Source organism: Mastacembelus armatus, chromosome 21 (assembly GCF_900324485.2).
Source record: "Mastacembelus armatus chromosome 21, fMasArm1.2, whole genome shotgun sequence".
Taxonomy (NCBI): Eukaryota; Metazoa; Chordata; class Actinopteri; order Synbranchiformes; family Mastacembelidae; genus Mastacembelus; species Mastacembelus armatus.
Genome location: NC_046653.1, coordinates 11,402,008 through 11,415,389, shown reverse-complemented (window position 1 = coordinate 11,415,389; position 13,382 = coordinate 11,402,008). Strand labels below are relative to the sequence as shown.

The window sequence follows — 13,382 nt, the reverse complement described above, 5'->3', positions numbered from 1 at the left end:
TCTTTATGTACATACTATATTAAAAGTTAAGTGTGAAACCCGTTAAGCCACCACTGATATGTTGAAGGGTAATATGAGCATGACTGTGAATGCCAGATACATTAGTTAACTTAAAGGAAAAGGAGAACAACACATGAAATTGACTGCGTCTGTGTGTGTGTGTGTTTGTGCGCATGCATGTCTGTATTATAGAGAAAAAAGGAGATATAGAGAAATGTCTCTCTCACATGTGCAGGCATGCACATACAGAGTTAACATTCACCTGGGAAACCTGAGTGGCCTCCTCCAAGAAGCGTTTCATCTCCTCGTCTCCGTATACCACATTCATTGCTGAGCCACTGGTGAGACGTGAGGAGAGAGAGAGAGCAAGAGTATGTGAGGGAGAGAAAACAAAAGGCCACAGGAGAGGAAGAGAAGCAAGCAAACAGGAGAACATACAAGCTTCAAATGATTGTTCAAAACACTCATTATCTCTCTGTTGCATCACTATTACCATCGGGAACAAGGTCTGAAAAAAGTCAAAATAAGACGCAAAACAGAGAGAGCGAAAGGGAGAAGTTATTTAGGTCGAAAAGCACTCCAGGCTCCTGAAAACGAGTTCAGAACTTAATCATTACAAAACAACAGATTTAGGCTAGTTTTGTTGTGGTGTTTTTTCATTTTAGACTGCTGGCTGGTCTGTCTTTCTGATTGAAAAGGAGGCGTTGAGAGAAACAGGACAGAGAAAGGCCACAGGCTTGGGTCACACTTTTCTTCCTTCACTGTTTGTAGCTCAGAGGCAGACCAAACACCAAATTAATACCAACTCCTTATTTGAGCACTGGCAATATCAGTTTAATATGCACTGACATTCAGACATTTTTCTTCTTCCATCTTCTTACTGCAGTACTTTAAAAATAAGAATTATAATGTGGCAGAGTAAGCTCTCCATGGAAAGTCTTTCATAAAAATGTTTTAAAATATGTTCTTTCCATTGGTGGTGATGACTTTAATGATGGTAGCAGTACTCTGCTTATATTCTCTAGGATGTATATCGAAAAATGGTCAGATTTATATTTTAGAGTAAAGGACACAACTTCGCCAATGGCTTGAGTAAAAAAAAAAAAAAGAGGTGACATGTCTGAGGACTGACCAACTGTTCTCTCTGCAGAATACAAAAATAAGAGACTGTTGTGAAATTTTCCCAATGCAAATCATAAACTGGATTTAAAATAAAACTGAGCTTATTGTCAATCATTAGGATAAATGGTCTTCTTTCACTTCATATGTCCTGATGTTCACATTGAAATTGTGTTGCCTTGACTTACAGTCAGTGGTTAAAAGTTTTGCTTTGTATAAATATTATTTAGACACCAGTCCTGGCTTGTTAATACTGAAGAAATAAAGCAGTTTCCAATTACTTAAGGTATTAATTGACATTTTTGAAGCTGCTTTATTTAAAAAGTGAGTAAAATTCTCCATAACTAATGAGACATGAATAGTATGCAAATAAGATATAGGTTATACAGGTAAGTTATTACATGAACATATTTTACAACTAAGTTGTTAAACCTTCGGGGGTTTGGTGTGTGTTTGCATTTTACTGTGCATGTATTTGATAAGAAAGAGAGAAAGTTTGCCGTGTAAATGTGTGGGCTTGTGCGTATGTACTAAGAAGAACATTTAAAAACCATTACCAAGTACGTCAAACCAGTAGAGTGAAAATGCTTTGGGAATGGGAAAAGATTAGAGAGTTCACCCTATGCTGATGCTTGAGGGGAGGGAGGAGGAAGGGGGAGGAGAGGAGAGGAGAGCGGAAGAGCCTCCTCAGTTTTTGCCACAAGTATGAAGAGGAAATTATGTAGAATAATAATAATTTAAATGTGACCAGCACTCAGGGCTTAACCACAGTGACTTTCCCTCAGTACTTAACAACTACCAGTAGCTTGCTTTTTAAAACAACATAACAAACTGCATGTAAAATCATTAAAAGTCCCAAACTCCATTATACACAAGTTTATTCTCAGTGACACCAAATTCCAGCTAAATATAGAGTCTCATCACGACATCTGCTGGATAAAAGTGTCACTGCATGACTGAAGAAGCATTTGTGTTAGTAAGTTTATTAATGGATAAGCCACCATGGCTATAAGATAAGTTGTGCAATAAGTCTGTCAAACAGTTAATAAAAAATAAAAACTGATTTTTTTTCAGCCAGCAAAAATTGCAGTTTTCTTTAAAAAAATATAGTATAGTAAGGAATTAGAAAATGATTACTCAAATTAACTGCTCTTCAGCTCCGATAATCAAGAGGCTACTAGAGTGATGATGTACTACACCTCAGTGATTATGTGTTGATACATTAAAAGTTGGCCATGTCTCCTACTATGTTGGCTGGCATGTTACATCTTACCTCAGAACATAGGAGGGGCGGAGTAGACATGGATAGCCCACCTGGTTGGCAAACACAAAGGCATCTTCCTGTGATAAATGAGGAAAATGACAAATATTAGAAGAACCGGGTAAGTTGTGTAATTCCAGAGATACCAGTATGTATTCAGCATTTTACAGATGTGTGCTAAGACAAAGTAGATTAGATCTAGAAGTTCAGACATTACTGGCCAGTTTAAGCAATTTTTGTAACTGCTGATCATTTTATTTTTATTCCTCTTGTTTTGTGTTCTTTTATCTAACACCTTAAAAGAAGTCTTGTTATAAAGTTACATTACAGCAACTAATTAAAACGAATATCAAATCAAGAGCATGATTGCAGACATCCACAAAGTAACATCTTATCCATTTCACATCTTCTCTGGTCAACCACACACTTTAAAAGCATTAAGAATAAGAGGTGTATTTCCACATTTTACAAAAAAAGAATTAATCAAGGAGTAAAACTGCAGGCGGTATAAGGGCTCCAACAGTTAGAAAGTCAGAAAGTGGGGCCTCAAATAATCTCGTTTATCCCTCCCCACAATTAAGTTACTGTGGAATAACAGAAGAAAAAGGATTTGTAAAGGGACTTGGTGAGAAAAATGCTCGATGTCCTCCTACTCCTCCTCCTCATCACTATTATCATCTTCGCTCTTTCTCTCTCTGTGTGTTTCTGCAGGTGTAGCCTTTTTCTCTCTATCATTACCCACAGTTCACTCACCAGGTGGGGTACCATGTACAAACACAAAATAGCTTCCTAGAGACACAAGAAGCATCTCCCCATGGCTCTTCTGAGTTATTCCAGCCCAATAAAAACAATCTGTTTCTTCAAGATCAGCAAGGAAATAGAAGAAGTAGGTAGACTCTGGAGAGACACAGAACTTTATCTGTGTGTGCGCCAGCTAATCACTCTTCAGTGGTCACTGAATACATGAGCAGCCGTAATGGAAGAGGCATATTTCAGCACTGACTGCAGACATTTTTCATTGCTCCACATGTTCCACATAAGCATATCATACAGCTTTGCAGGAGAGTGACACACAAACAAAGAGCACAATGAGTTTCACACAGTATTAACAGGATAGATACATAAGCTGCGGGAGCCAGTCTTTGTCCCCGACAGGGAACGTACTGATTGAGTGAGTCGAGGCATTCGAGACAGAAATGCAAAACAAGGAAACAAGGACAAACAGGGACACATAACAATAATTTGTTCTAAGGACATAAAGTTCATAACATAGATTTTCATTTATATTGAAAAGATTTTCTTAGTATTTTGTCAGTAAATATTTGACAGAATAGTGTGCAACACTATATCATTAACAACTCTTCTATTCATAATTTATGTTTTCGCTCACCAGAGAACTAAGGGCTCTCCATGGAGCTTGCGCCACCCCAAGGTCATCTAGGATACTGGAGAAGACGGAGCGCTCCTCAGCCCGATCAATCTGTAGTGGGCTTGTCCCAAAAATCTTCACCCCATTCAAGTGCAAGGGGATGGCCAGGTTGTTGGGGATTTGCCCTCCTACTGACACAATGCTGCCAGTGCAACCCTGGAAATGACAGGACGGAAAAAGAAGAAGAGGGCAGAACAGCAGGTATTGTAACAGAACAAGACGAGGATGAGGGAGAAAAGGCAAGTATTGGACATCCTGTCACAGGCTTATCAGCCAAGATTTACAGTCAGAAACCTGTGGGAACGTCCAATTATTCTGGCCTCTGATCACACAGTGAAAATATAGAAGAAAAAGAAAAACAGTTGATCTTGGTTGTGCCATGGGGTTAGTTATGAGCAGAGATTGTGTATATGTACGTGTGAACAAGTGTGTATGCTCCTTTTATTAACAGCATGCAACCCCTTTTCCTGTCTAGCTGATCCAGGGGGGATGCTGTTTCCATGGCAATGCCAGGTTGTATCTTTCCATTATTCATGGGCCTGCTCTTCGGCTCCTGTCCAAGGTTTATCTCTATGCTCTAATGCCGTATTTATCACACACGCATATACAAAGAAAAAGGTGACTGTAGTCATGAGAGAGGGATTGATGATAATGCTATCTCCCTGAACAAACAAACACTTAATCACACTCTGATCCCATCTCAACTTTAACTAGATTACAATTCCTTTGCAAGGGAGAAGTAAGTCGATGGGCATTAGTACACAAAGACACAACTTAACACGTATCATGTAGCGAAGCTATCAAGGAAACAGTCACTATCTGGGTCCTACCCAACATTTTGTAGCCTTAAGGGTTAACTGGTTTGACTTTGTCTGACAGGTCACAAGAGTCTGCACTAGAATTTTAATAACATTAGAACAGCAAATAAAATACTGTGATACTGTATTTTGTTTCTCCATGACAGATGATATACTTTAGAACCTTGGATACTAGCTGCCAAATATTTATTTTTTTAAAAAGTATATACATGTAAATATAGACATTTCCATAGCTGCTGTAAAAAAAGCTCAAATGGTTCGCAACAATATATTTACTCAAAAAACGTTTAAATGGAAAAAAACCGTACCATTTGAATTGTGAGTGTTACAGCAACATTATTAAAGCTTGGAAACGCTCAAACAACATCCACACGTGTAACTACAGAAACCTAAACTCCTAAATCTTAGATGAGCCTATAGTGGTGCAAAATATATGTCCCCATTGGGACACATTCAAAGATTGGTTTGGCTGCTTCAGTGCCAAAGACCATACTAAAGGATAAGGGAGAAAAAGCAGAAAAGAAAGAAAGAAAGAAAACTCATTTCCTGAGTTTTGCATTTTAGTTTATATAAATATGAGTAAGCGGGAGGTTTTGGATAGTGTTGGTTATTTTCCATCTATGCCAGTCTGAACAGGGAATGTTTTTTTTCCCTTCACCACTTTGGACAACTACTCTGTGGGAACTCCATGATAATAAGTCAAAACCCCACTGCTAATGTTTGTTTTCCCTTTTTATTTTTATAAAGAATTCATCCTGAGCCATGCAGTCATGCCAAAACAAATCAGGTCAATGTCAGAGAAATTATGCTACCGTGTGCACGCATGTGTGCAAGTCTTAGACCAATAAATCTATCTTTCTGCAATACTGAATAAATATTTATTGGGGTTATATTCCACTAGTATTTGCTATTGATCTGTTTGACATGATTAACGTTTTTTATATTATATATGTATTATATAATTGATCAATACTACTCCTATGTGGAAATCTTAAATTGATTGTAATACAATATTTCAATCAGATTCCACTCAACACTCATGAATATATAAGTAGTTATTATAATGCATGTATCGCTTTGATAGATTAAATAAAGGGCACTCTGCAAACTAGGATAGGCCCAATGATCTAGAGCAGGAAAATAAATCACTGATATCATCAGTGGAACAGCAGTGGCAGCTGTAGTGTCTTGTGTATTGTGGAGAGTTGAAAAATTCTTGTCAAACAATACATGTTTTCTCCATAACAATTATAGGAAGGGAACACTTGAATTAATATAGTTTTGTTCACAGTTGGTCCAATAAGAAAACCGCATGATTGCATGTTTGTCCTAACCTCTTGTTGGGAGATGTCCAGAATGCGTTCCAGGGTCAACTCTTCAAAATAAAGGCGGTCACACTCATCAAAGTCAGTGCTGACTGTCTCAGGGTTGTGGTTTACCACCACTGTCTTCTTGCCCATCTGTCTCAAGCTTCTGATGCTTGACACTGCACACCAGTCAAACTCAACACTGCTCCCTATTGAATCAAACCACTAATTAATTTGAGTTCTTTTAGTTCACACACTCAGCATAAGAAATACACAACTACATCACATGTAGAAAAAAACATGCATCTGCTTATCATGCAAATCAACTGACAAATTTTTATTGTTCAACTGTGCATGTTTAGAATTTTGTGTTTAAAGCACATTTAATATTAACAGTATGTCCAACAACCTCTGCAAATCTATTATACTTATTCTACGTTTATGAAGAATGTTTCCACGCTACGGGGTGAATGGCATAAGTGGGACTAAGTTTGTGTGCTTAGGGTATACAAACATTTTATTGCTTGCATGGTGAAAAAGACTGTCAATCTTTTCAGAAATGTTATCATTTTTGGACTCACCAATGTGGTAGGGCCCACAACCAAGAACCATAGTTCCCTGGTCTTTAAAGTCCAAATCATGCTCCTGATGAAATGGATAAAAAGAAAGAACCATTGTTAATGATGCATTATCATGGACCAAAATTATTCATTACTACAGCCCAAAACACTGACAAAATAATTTGCTTTTCTATCAGTTGTATTTTCATTATTCTGATTACATTACAATTGCACTTTAATTTGCAACATTACGGTACTAATAATTTTTATGATCTCAGGAATCACTTACCTGACCATTGTAGGTACAATAGAGATAGTTGGTCATGGCTGGATACTCTGCCGCCAAGGTGTCAATCTGAGAAGGGGAAAATGTTTAAAATAGGCAATTTATTCCAATGTACCATACAAAAATGATTTATCACTATATTTTTACCTGTGTGAATTGTGTAGTCAAAAAAGAAAAAATTCTTAAACTTCTAGTCAATCAATAATTTGCAATAAAGACAAAGTAACACACATTTAATTATTTAAAAAATATATACATGTGCTTGTCTGAATTCTTTTTAATTTTCACTTGTCAGTTTTGAAACAGAAAGCAATATGAACAACAATTTAAGTTTATGTTGTTTTGACTTTTGATCCTTTACCACCATGACAAAATACTGTATAGCTTTCACTTTTATGCAACTTACATATTTTTATCCTCTTCTTGTTTACATTTATGGCCAAATAAAACTACTCTGTGTTTGTGTGTGTGGGTGTGTGCATGTATTGATCAAGTTCGGTCAGTTATTCACATCCAGTGCAAACTAGGTCTGTCTGACCTGTGCTGGGAGCTCCAAAACAAACAAAAAAAAAAACAAAAACAAAAAAATAAAATTAAATAAAATTTAAAAAAAGCTCAATGATGCTCACCTGTTTCACCCAGGGTCTGATGCCATTAGTGAGCCTCAGCTCTCTGGCTGCTTTCTCACTGGAGCCCAGAATCTGACCAACCTGTCGATCTGAGAAGCCATCCTGCTTAGCCTTCAGCAGCAGCTCTTTGGGCACTGTGCCACTGTACCAAAAGATAATAAACCATTAAAAGAAAAAAAAAAAAAAATCAAAACGATACAGCTGTTTCAGTAATAATTACAGTGCAATCTCATACTTTTCTACAGTCTACAATTGATTAAATGTATATACATTTACATATTTATTGGCAACGTGTAACACTGGAACAACTTTGCATTGGAACAACTGTACTGCTGGTTTTCCACTTAGTGCCAAAAAAGTATTGAGAGTGTCTCTGAGAGTTCCCACAGAGTAGTTATCCAAACATTGAGATTTGTCAATGAATGTTAAACCTGCTGTAGATTAGCACAAGAAAACAAGGGTGCACAAGGTTCTACCAGGTAAAAAATGTTATATTGTATTTTCTAACAAGTTAGCCAACAATGCATCCAAAAGTCAGCTGGTTACTCAGAGTTGTGTGGAAAAACTAGCAAAACTAGCATCCTTTTCAGAATAAGGAAAATGATATGAGATAAGATGCTCGTGCAGTCACTGGATTTGGTCATGAAATTTCATAAGCTACTTAAAACTGCACTATTCGATTTTCTATTTTTATGTTATGACACTGTAAATATGACAGCTATAAAAGTGCTGAAAGGTATATTTCCACTGAGCTTTTCACAGACCTTGGCTAACTTCTTTCTCTTTTTCTGTCAACTTAAACTAAACACATGAAGGCCTTATGATGAAATTGATATTGATCTTCTCGTCTAACACCCACTAACAAAGCAACAAACATACTTCCCATAATGTCATAGGTAGAATAGAATAGAAGGAAATTCTTATTTCTGGTAAATCACAACTTGCTCTGCGTCCCCCTTTAGCTGAATTATTTATGATCTTGTAGCGTAACAATATTAGAAATGTCAAGTGTGTTTTAACTCCCACGGCTGAGAAATAGCAAAGCCCAGAAACATCGAAAGGAGAGAATAGCAAGAATTCTGAGTCGGAATCACAGGAAGGAAAGACATTTGCCTCACGATCTTGGTTGTCGTGTACAATTACCTGTCTGTAAGAGCAGTTTAAAGTCTTTCACATGCAATAACTGTATGTACAGACACTGTCACACACAAATAATTGTACTGTATATGTGTGTGCGTATTTGTGTATATAGATACAGACAGCCAGGGAGTATCACATACAGTACACTCAGAAAAGTAAATATACATAAAGTGAATTTAAAAATCAAGTCTGGACCGACAAAGAATTAGAATGATACTTTTTGTGTGTTGTGTAATTGCTGTCCTTACAAACTGGCTACTGTAATTATAATTCATGTCATGCACAGGGATTATATACTAAATTATTTATGTCTTTACATGCAGGTGTATTGGCGGGCTGTCATATTCTGAGTTCTGCTTTGTGTAGTCAAACAATGAAAATAGATTTTTTTGATGATTGCCATGTGCAATCTACCACGTTGCTGGTTTTTGAAGTAAAATCCTCTTAGAACAAAAAACTGGGTCTATATGACTGATTTATAGTAGTTTGTCCATACAAGATATGGAAAATCATTCAGACATAATATTGATGTAACATATAAACATGGGACCAAAACATACGCTGCTTATATTGAATAATTCACCATCCACCTCCACAAAAAACACAAACACTACAAATGCTCTGGAGATACGTGGTCATGACCCTAACAGTACTGGTCAGTATGAACTACTCTTTAATTCTCTCCTAAGTTTCCAATGCCAGTGACAACTGTTAAGCATGAAAACAACACTGAGCTGCATCTTTTCAATAAGATCTAGCAAAAACATCTCCACTTCAAACCCGCTGTTCTGTGTGATCATTACTATCTGTCCCTGTAAACAAAAATTCACGGATTCCAGCACAGAATCTGTCATATTCAGTAATGCATAAAAGTTAACCTTTGAATTGTTGGTCTAGACTCCAGACCAACAATAGCAGTGTAGTATTTACAGGGGCAACAACTTAAATTCTACATGTTCGCCTTAAACCTGAAAACCTGAAAACAGTGAGTTTCAAAAATCAAAGTACATTTTTCTCACTGAAATAGACCATTGTCAGTGTGGACAGCTTATTTCAAAGAACTGACTATTTAACCTACATAATAATCCTACCATTAAAAGTGACAAAAAAAAAAAAACAACTCCTTTTGAATGTTTATATTTATCCTTCAGTCATTCTGTAACAACAGCAATAAAAGAACCGGCACATTTATGCAAACAAACAAGTCTGCTGACCAGCAGAGCCTGAAGCCCACCTGTACTCAGCTCTACGCTCCATCAGTCTGGCAGCAGCCTATTGTTATGTGCCTATCCCAGTGTCCCAAACTCCAGAGGCAGTGGAGACTACAACAGCCTTCTGTGTGTCAGCGTGTTGCGGTAGGCGCCCACCAGACGACAAGCCATTAATTATTAAACAGCGGTGTCAGAGGGAAGCAGCAGGTTACCTGCAGCTAAGCCATGAAAATTCACAGCGGCTTTGATTTGAGCTGTCCGGGTAAGAGCCGCAGGGCAGAGACAGAAAGAGGGAGGCAGGTGAGAGGAAGGGAAGAAAGGACAGAAGACGTGAAGAGACTGGGGTTCATCTCATTTTTGAGGACCAACCTTTTCATATTGAAGACTATTCAGTAATTTATTTAAAAAAAAAAAAAAAACTGTTCAGAGTTTCCCCACATTTTATTCTGGTGTGCACTTTTCTAATTCCTACAGCTACTATCTGAAGATTGTTCACAAGACAGCGGGACAGAAGGACTACCAATACACAAACAGCATTTTTGGAAGCATGAAAGTCAAGATCCTTTTTCTAAGGAGGTGAATAAAAGATGAAAAGAACAACAGCTCTAGATAAGCAAGATTTAAGCATATGGCTATGAAAACAGCAAACATGCTTAAGTATCTGTTCATGTGTATAATTAATCAAATCTTGAGATTTAATCATTTCTTGAGATTTCGTAAAAACTGTGAGCATAACTTGCAAGTTATAAAAATATTTGTGTGTTGTGTTCTGTATTAATTGTGCTGACATGTTTGTGTTCTGTTGGTCTTTTTAGGTTACATCTGTGGGGCACAGGTTTTCTGAAAATGTTAACACAGCAACCTTCACTGCAGGTTTTACAGACAACAGTCAGACAATGTTCAGGTCAGCAATGGACAACATGTTGCAGCAAATGACCAATAGCAGTGTGCAAATAAATAAACTCTAGGGCAGAAATACTGGAAAAACAACCAGGTGATGTGTGCATGTTTCAAACTGGTGAGATTGACACAGACTGAACCAGCTTGAAACTAGGAAATAAAATAAATAGATCCATGATTTAAATATCAACATAGAGAAACAATGTAACTCTATGGACAAACAGGCAGATGTATGTTCTATATTTTGGAGGAGATGATTCCACTTGACGATATTATCAAGCATGAAAAAGAAGCATAGAGTGACAAGAGAAAGTATGTGAACATTTTAGAAATACCTACATTTATGTATAAATTTGTCTTAAAATATGGTCCAACTTTCATCAACCGCATCATTACAAACCAGTTTTGAAAAAAACGTGTATTAACTAATAACATGTATATCACTGTAATATTCTTGTCCATATTGAATACATCATTCAGACAGTAAAGGTGAACCTAGGCTAAAGACAACAACAAAAACAGGTTCAGAGGCACATGCTGTATGTAATGGTTCATGAACTGACCAGCATATTAGATATATATCAAAGTAATTAAACATCACTTTGTTCGATTAATGTGAATTTGTGTGTATCTGTTACCTTGTGTAGCTTGCTAAATGCTGCTCCAGCTGTGTTATCCTGTTCAGTTTATTGAGAAACCACTTATCTATGGCAGTCAGTTTGTGGATCTGATCTACACTCATACCACCATGGAGTGCCTTAAAGGTACAAAGACATAAAACTGACTCAGCATGACATTTATCATTCATTATCACCATCATTGTCAAACTCATCATTCATGCAACATGAAATGCTTATGTTTAAAATTATGTTGCAAATCATTCAGTCAGTTGTTACTGTCAGTTGGATAAGAATAGCCAGGCCGAACAGTTAAATAATGCTGGAAATAAAATGAAATGCAAATAATAAATGTTTTTATCCATTACTCCCTCCATCTATTGCAGGAATAATATATTACTTTGCCGTTTATTAAAAGCAACTTGTAATATGACAAAGACATCTACTAAATATGTTTCAGTATTTTTATATTAGATGTCTGACCAGAGAAACCATTTGAGGTTTGACATCTGTAAAACCTTCAGCAATTCACACTGCAAAATGAATGAAAAAATATATATATTTTAATGGTTTACATTAAATTATTTTGCAACTTTATGTAGCATATTTGCTATTTATGCCTGAATAAAAGTTTAGAAAGGTATGTCTGTGTTATAGGCATAGCTGCTTTTTTATCTGCTTTCAACAACCAGAAAATACTGTCTCAAATTGTCTGTAAGGGGTGCAGCTTTCAAAATCAAAGTGGTGGGTACAGGGAGTAGAGAGGTTAGCTGAGAGTGACAGTGGCTGTGCTGACCACCTTGCAGCATTATAGCTGGTGTTAAATTGCTGGAGATAAGATGTGGACCATTAATCCCTAATGTTGTCGCCATATCCAATGATCTCAATGGAACAGATCTGTCTCTGCTGTCAGGACACCAAGCTCACACAGCTGGGGGTTTTGACACTGACATGACCTCATTCTGCCTTATTCTCAGCTGGTGATAAAAGCATGCTGAAGCGCTAGACCTATACATGTTTTTCACCTTGCAACAGTCCACGTACCAGCTTTTGTTTGAATGATTGAGCATGACCCTGTGTCTATGTGCATATATCTAAGTGCTATTTCACCTTCATCTGATTATATGAGGAAAAATACAGACTAAGAGAACTGTATTGTGCAACATAGCAAAAGCATATTTTATATTATGAGTTCAATTCATCTTCCATGTTTCAACATATTTGAAAAGGCTACATAATCAAACACTGTTTATGTGTCTTTTCCAAGTATCAGTAACTATTGTGCATCTATTTAACTTAATCCAAATTTCAAAGACAAGCATGTCCACACAATTAGGCATTCACAACCAGGCATGCAGGCCAGGGACACGTTTTTCACCGCATTTAATGTTTTTTTCATGATCATTTTTGAAACACTTCAAAATCTGATATTAATGAGAAAACTGTAGCCAATGTTATTCATTATTAACATTGTGAAGGGTTAGTGTACCTTTGCGAGGGAGAAGATACGTGTGCTGGAGGGCACAGCCAGCTCCTGCTGGAGGTCCTGGGTTTCAGCCCAGGCTTTCTTGAGTGGCAGCCGGGGCACAAAGCCATCCACTGATGGATGACACATCCTCAGGGCTTTCTGCACACTCTCCTCAAAGGTCCGGCCCACTGCCATCACCTGAATCCAGACGAGCAAAACACAGGACAGTACAATTTAGATGTGTGAGCAAGTGAAGAAGTGGACAAGTGCTTCTCCGTGGATCCTGGCCTACCTCTCCGACGCTCTTCATGGAACTGCCTATTTCACGGGACATGCCCTGAAAACGGTCCAGGTCCCAGCGGGGGATCTTGGTTACAATGTAGTCTAGACTGGGCTCAAAGCAGGCTGTGGTCTTCTCTGATACAGCATTCTTGATCTCTGGTAAGGGGATTCCCAGAGCCAGCTTAGCAGCCACAAATGCCAGTGGGTACCTATGAGACAAGGATGGGGCAGGGAACACCAAAATCAACTAGTGTTGATTGGAAAACTTAAATGTGTATAAAATTTTTGTAACAGAAACATTTCATTATCCCCAAATACTGATGGTCCTGATTAAAACTATAATATGACTAATATT

The 13,382-nt window shown here is 37.4% G+C and overlaps 1 protein-coding gene across 1 annotated transcript in view; it reads right to left on the bottom strand.

The window, feature by feature from the left end:
* cps1 (carbamoyl-phosphate synthase 1, mitochondrial) overlaps positions 1-13,382 on the bottom strand; it is a 42,677-nt gene that overhangs the window by 13,661 nt on the left and 15,634 nt on the right. The window contains exons 19-28 of the mRNA XM_026296327.1: positions 13,038-13,236; positions 12,767-12,943; positions 11,299-11,417; positions 7,410-7,551; positions 6,784-6,849; positions 6,516-6,579; positions 5,962-6,143; positions 3,771-3,965; positions 2,393-2,460; positions 263-338 (exon numbers count right to left, since the gene is read on the bottom strand). Of these exons, the coding sequence (XP_026152112.1) occupies positions 263-338; positions 2,393-2,460; positions 3,771-3,965; positions 5,962-6,143; positions 6,516-6,579; positions 6,784-6,849; positions 7,410-7,551; positions 11,299-11,417; positions 12,767-12,943; positions 13,038-13,236 (1,288 nt within the window). The remainder of the gene's footprint in view (positions 1-262; positions 339-2,392; positions 2,461-3,770; positions 3,966-5,961; positions 6,144-6,515; positions 6,580-6,783; positions 6,850-7,409; positions 7,552-11,298; positions 11,418-12,766; positions 12,944-13,037; positions 13,237-13,382) is intronic.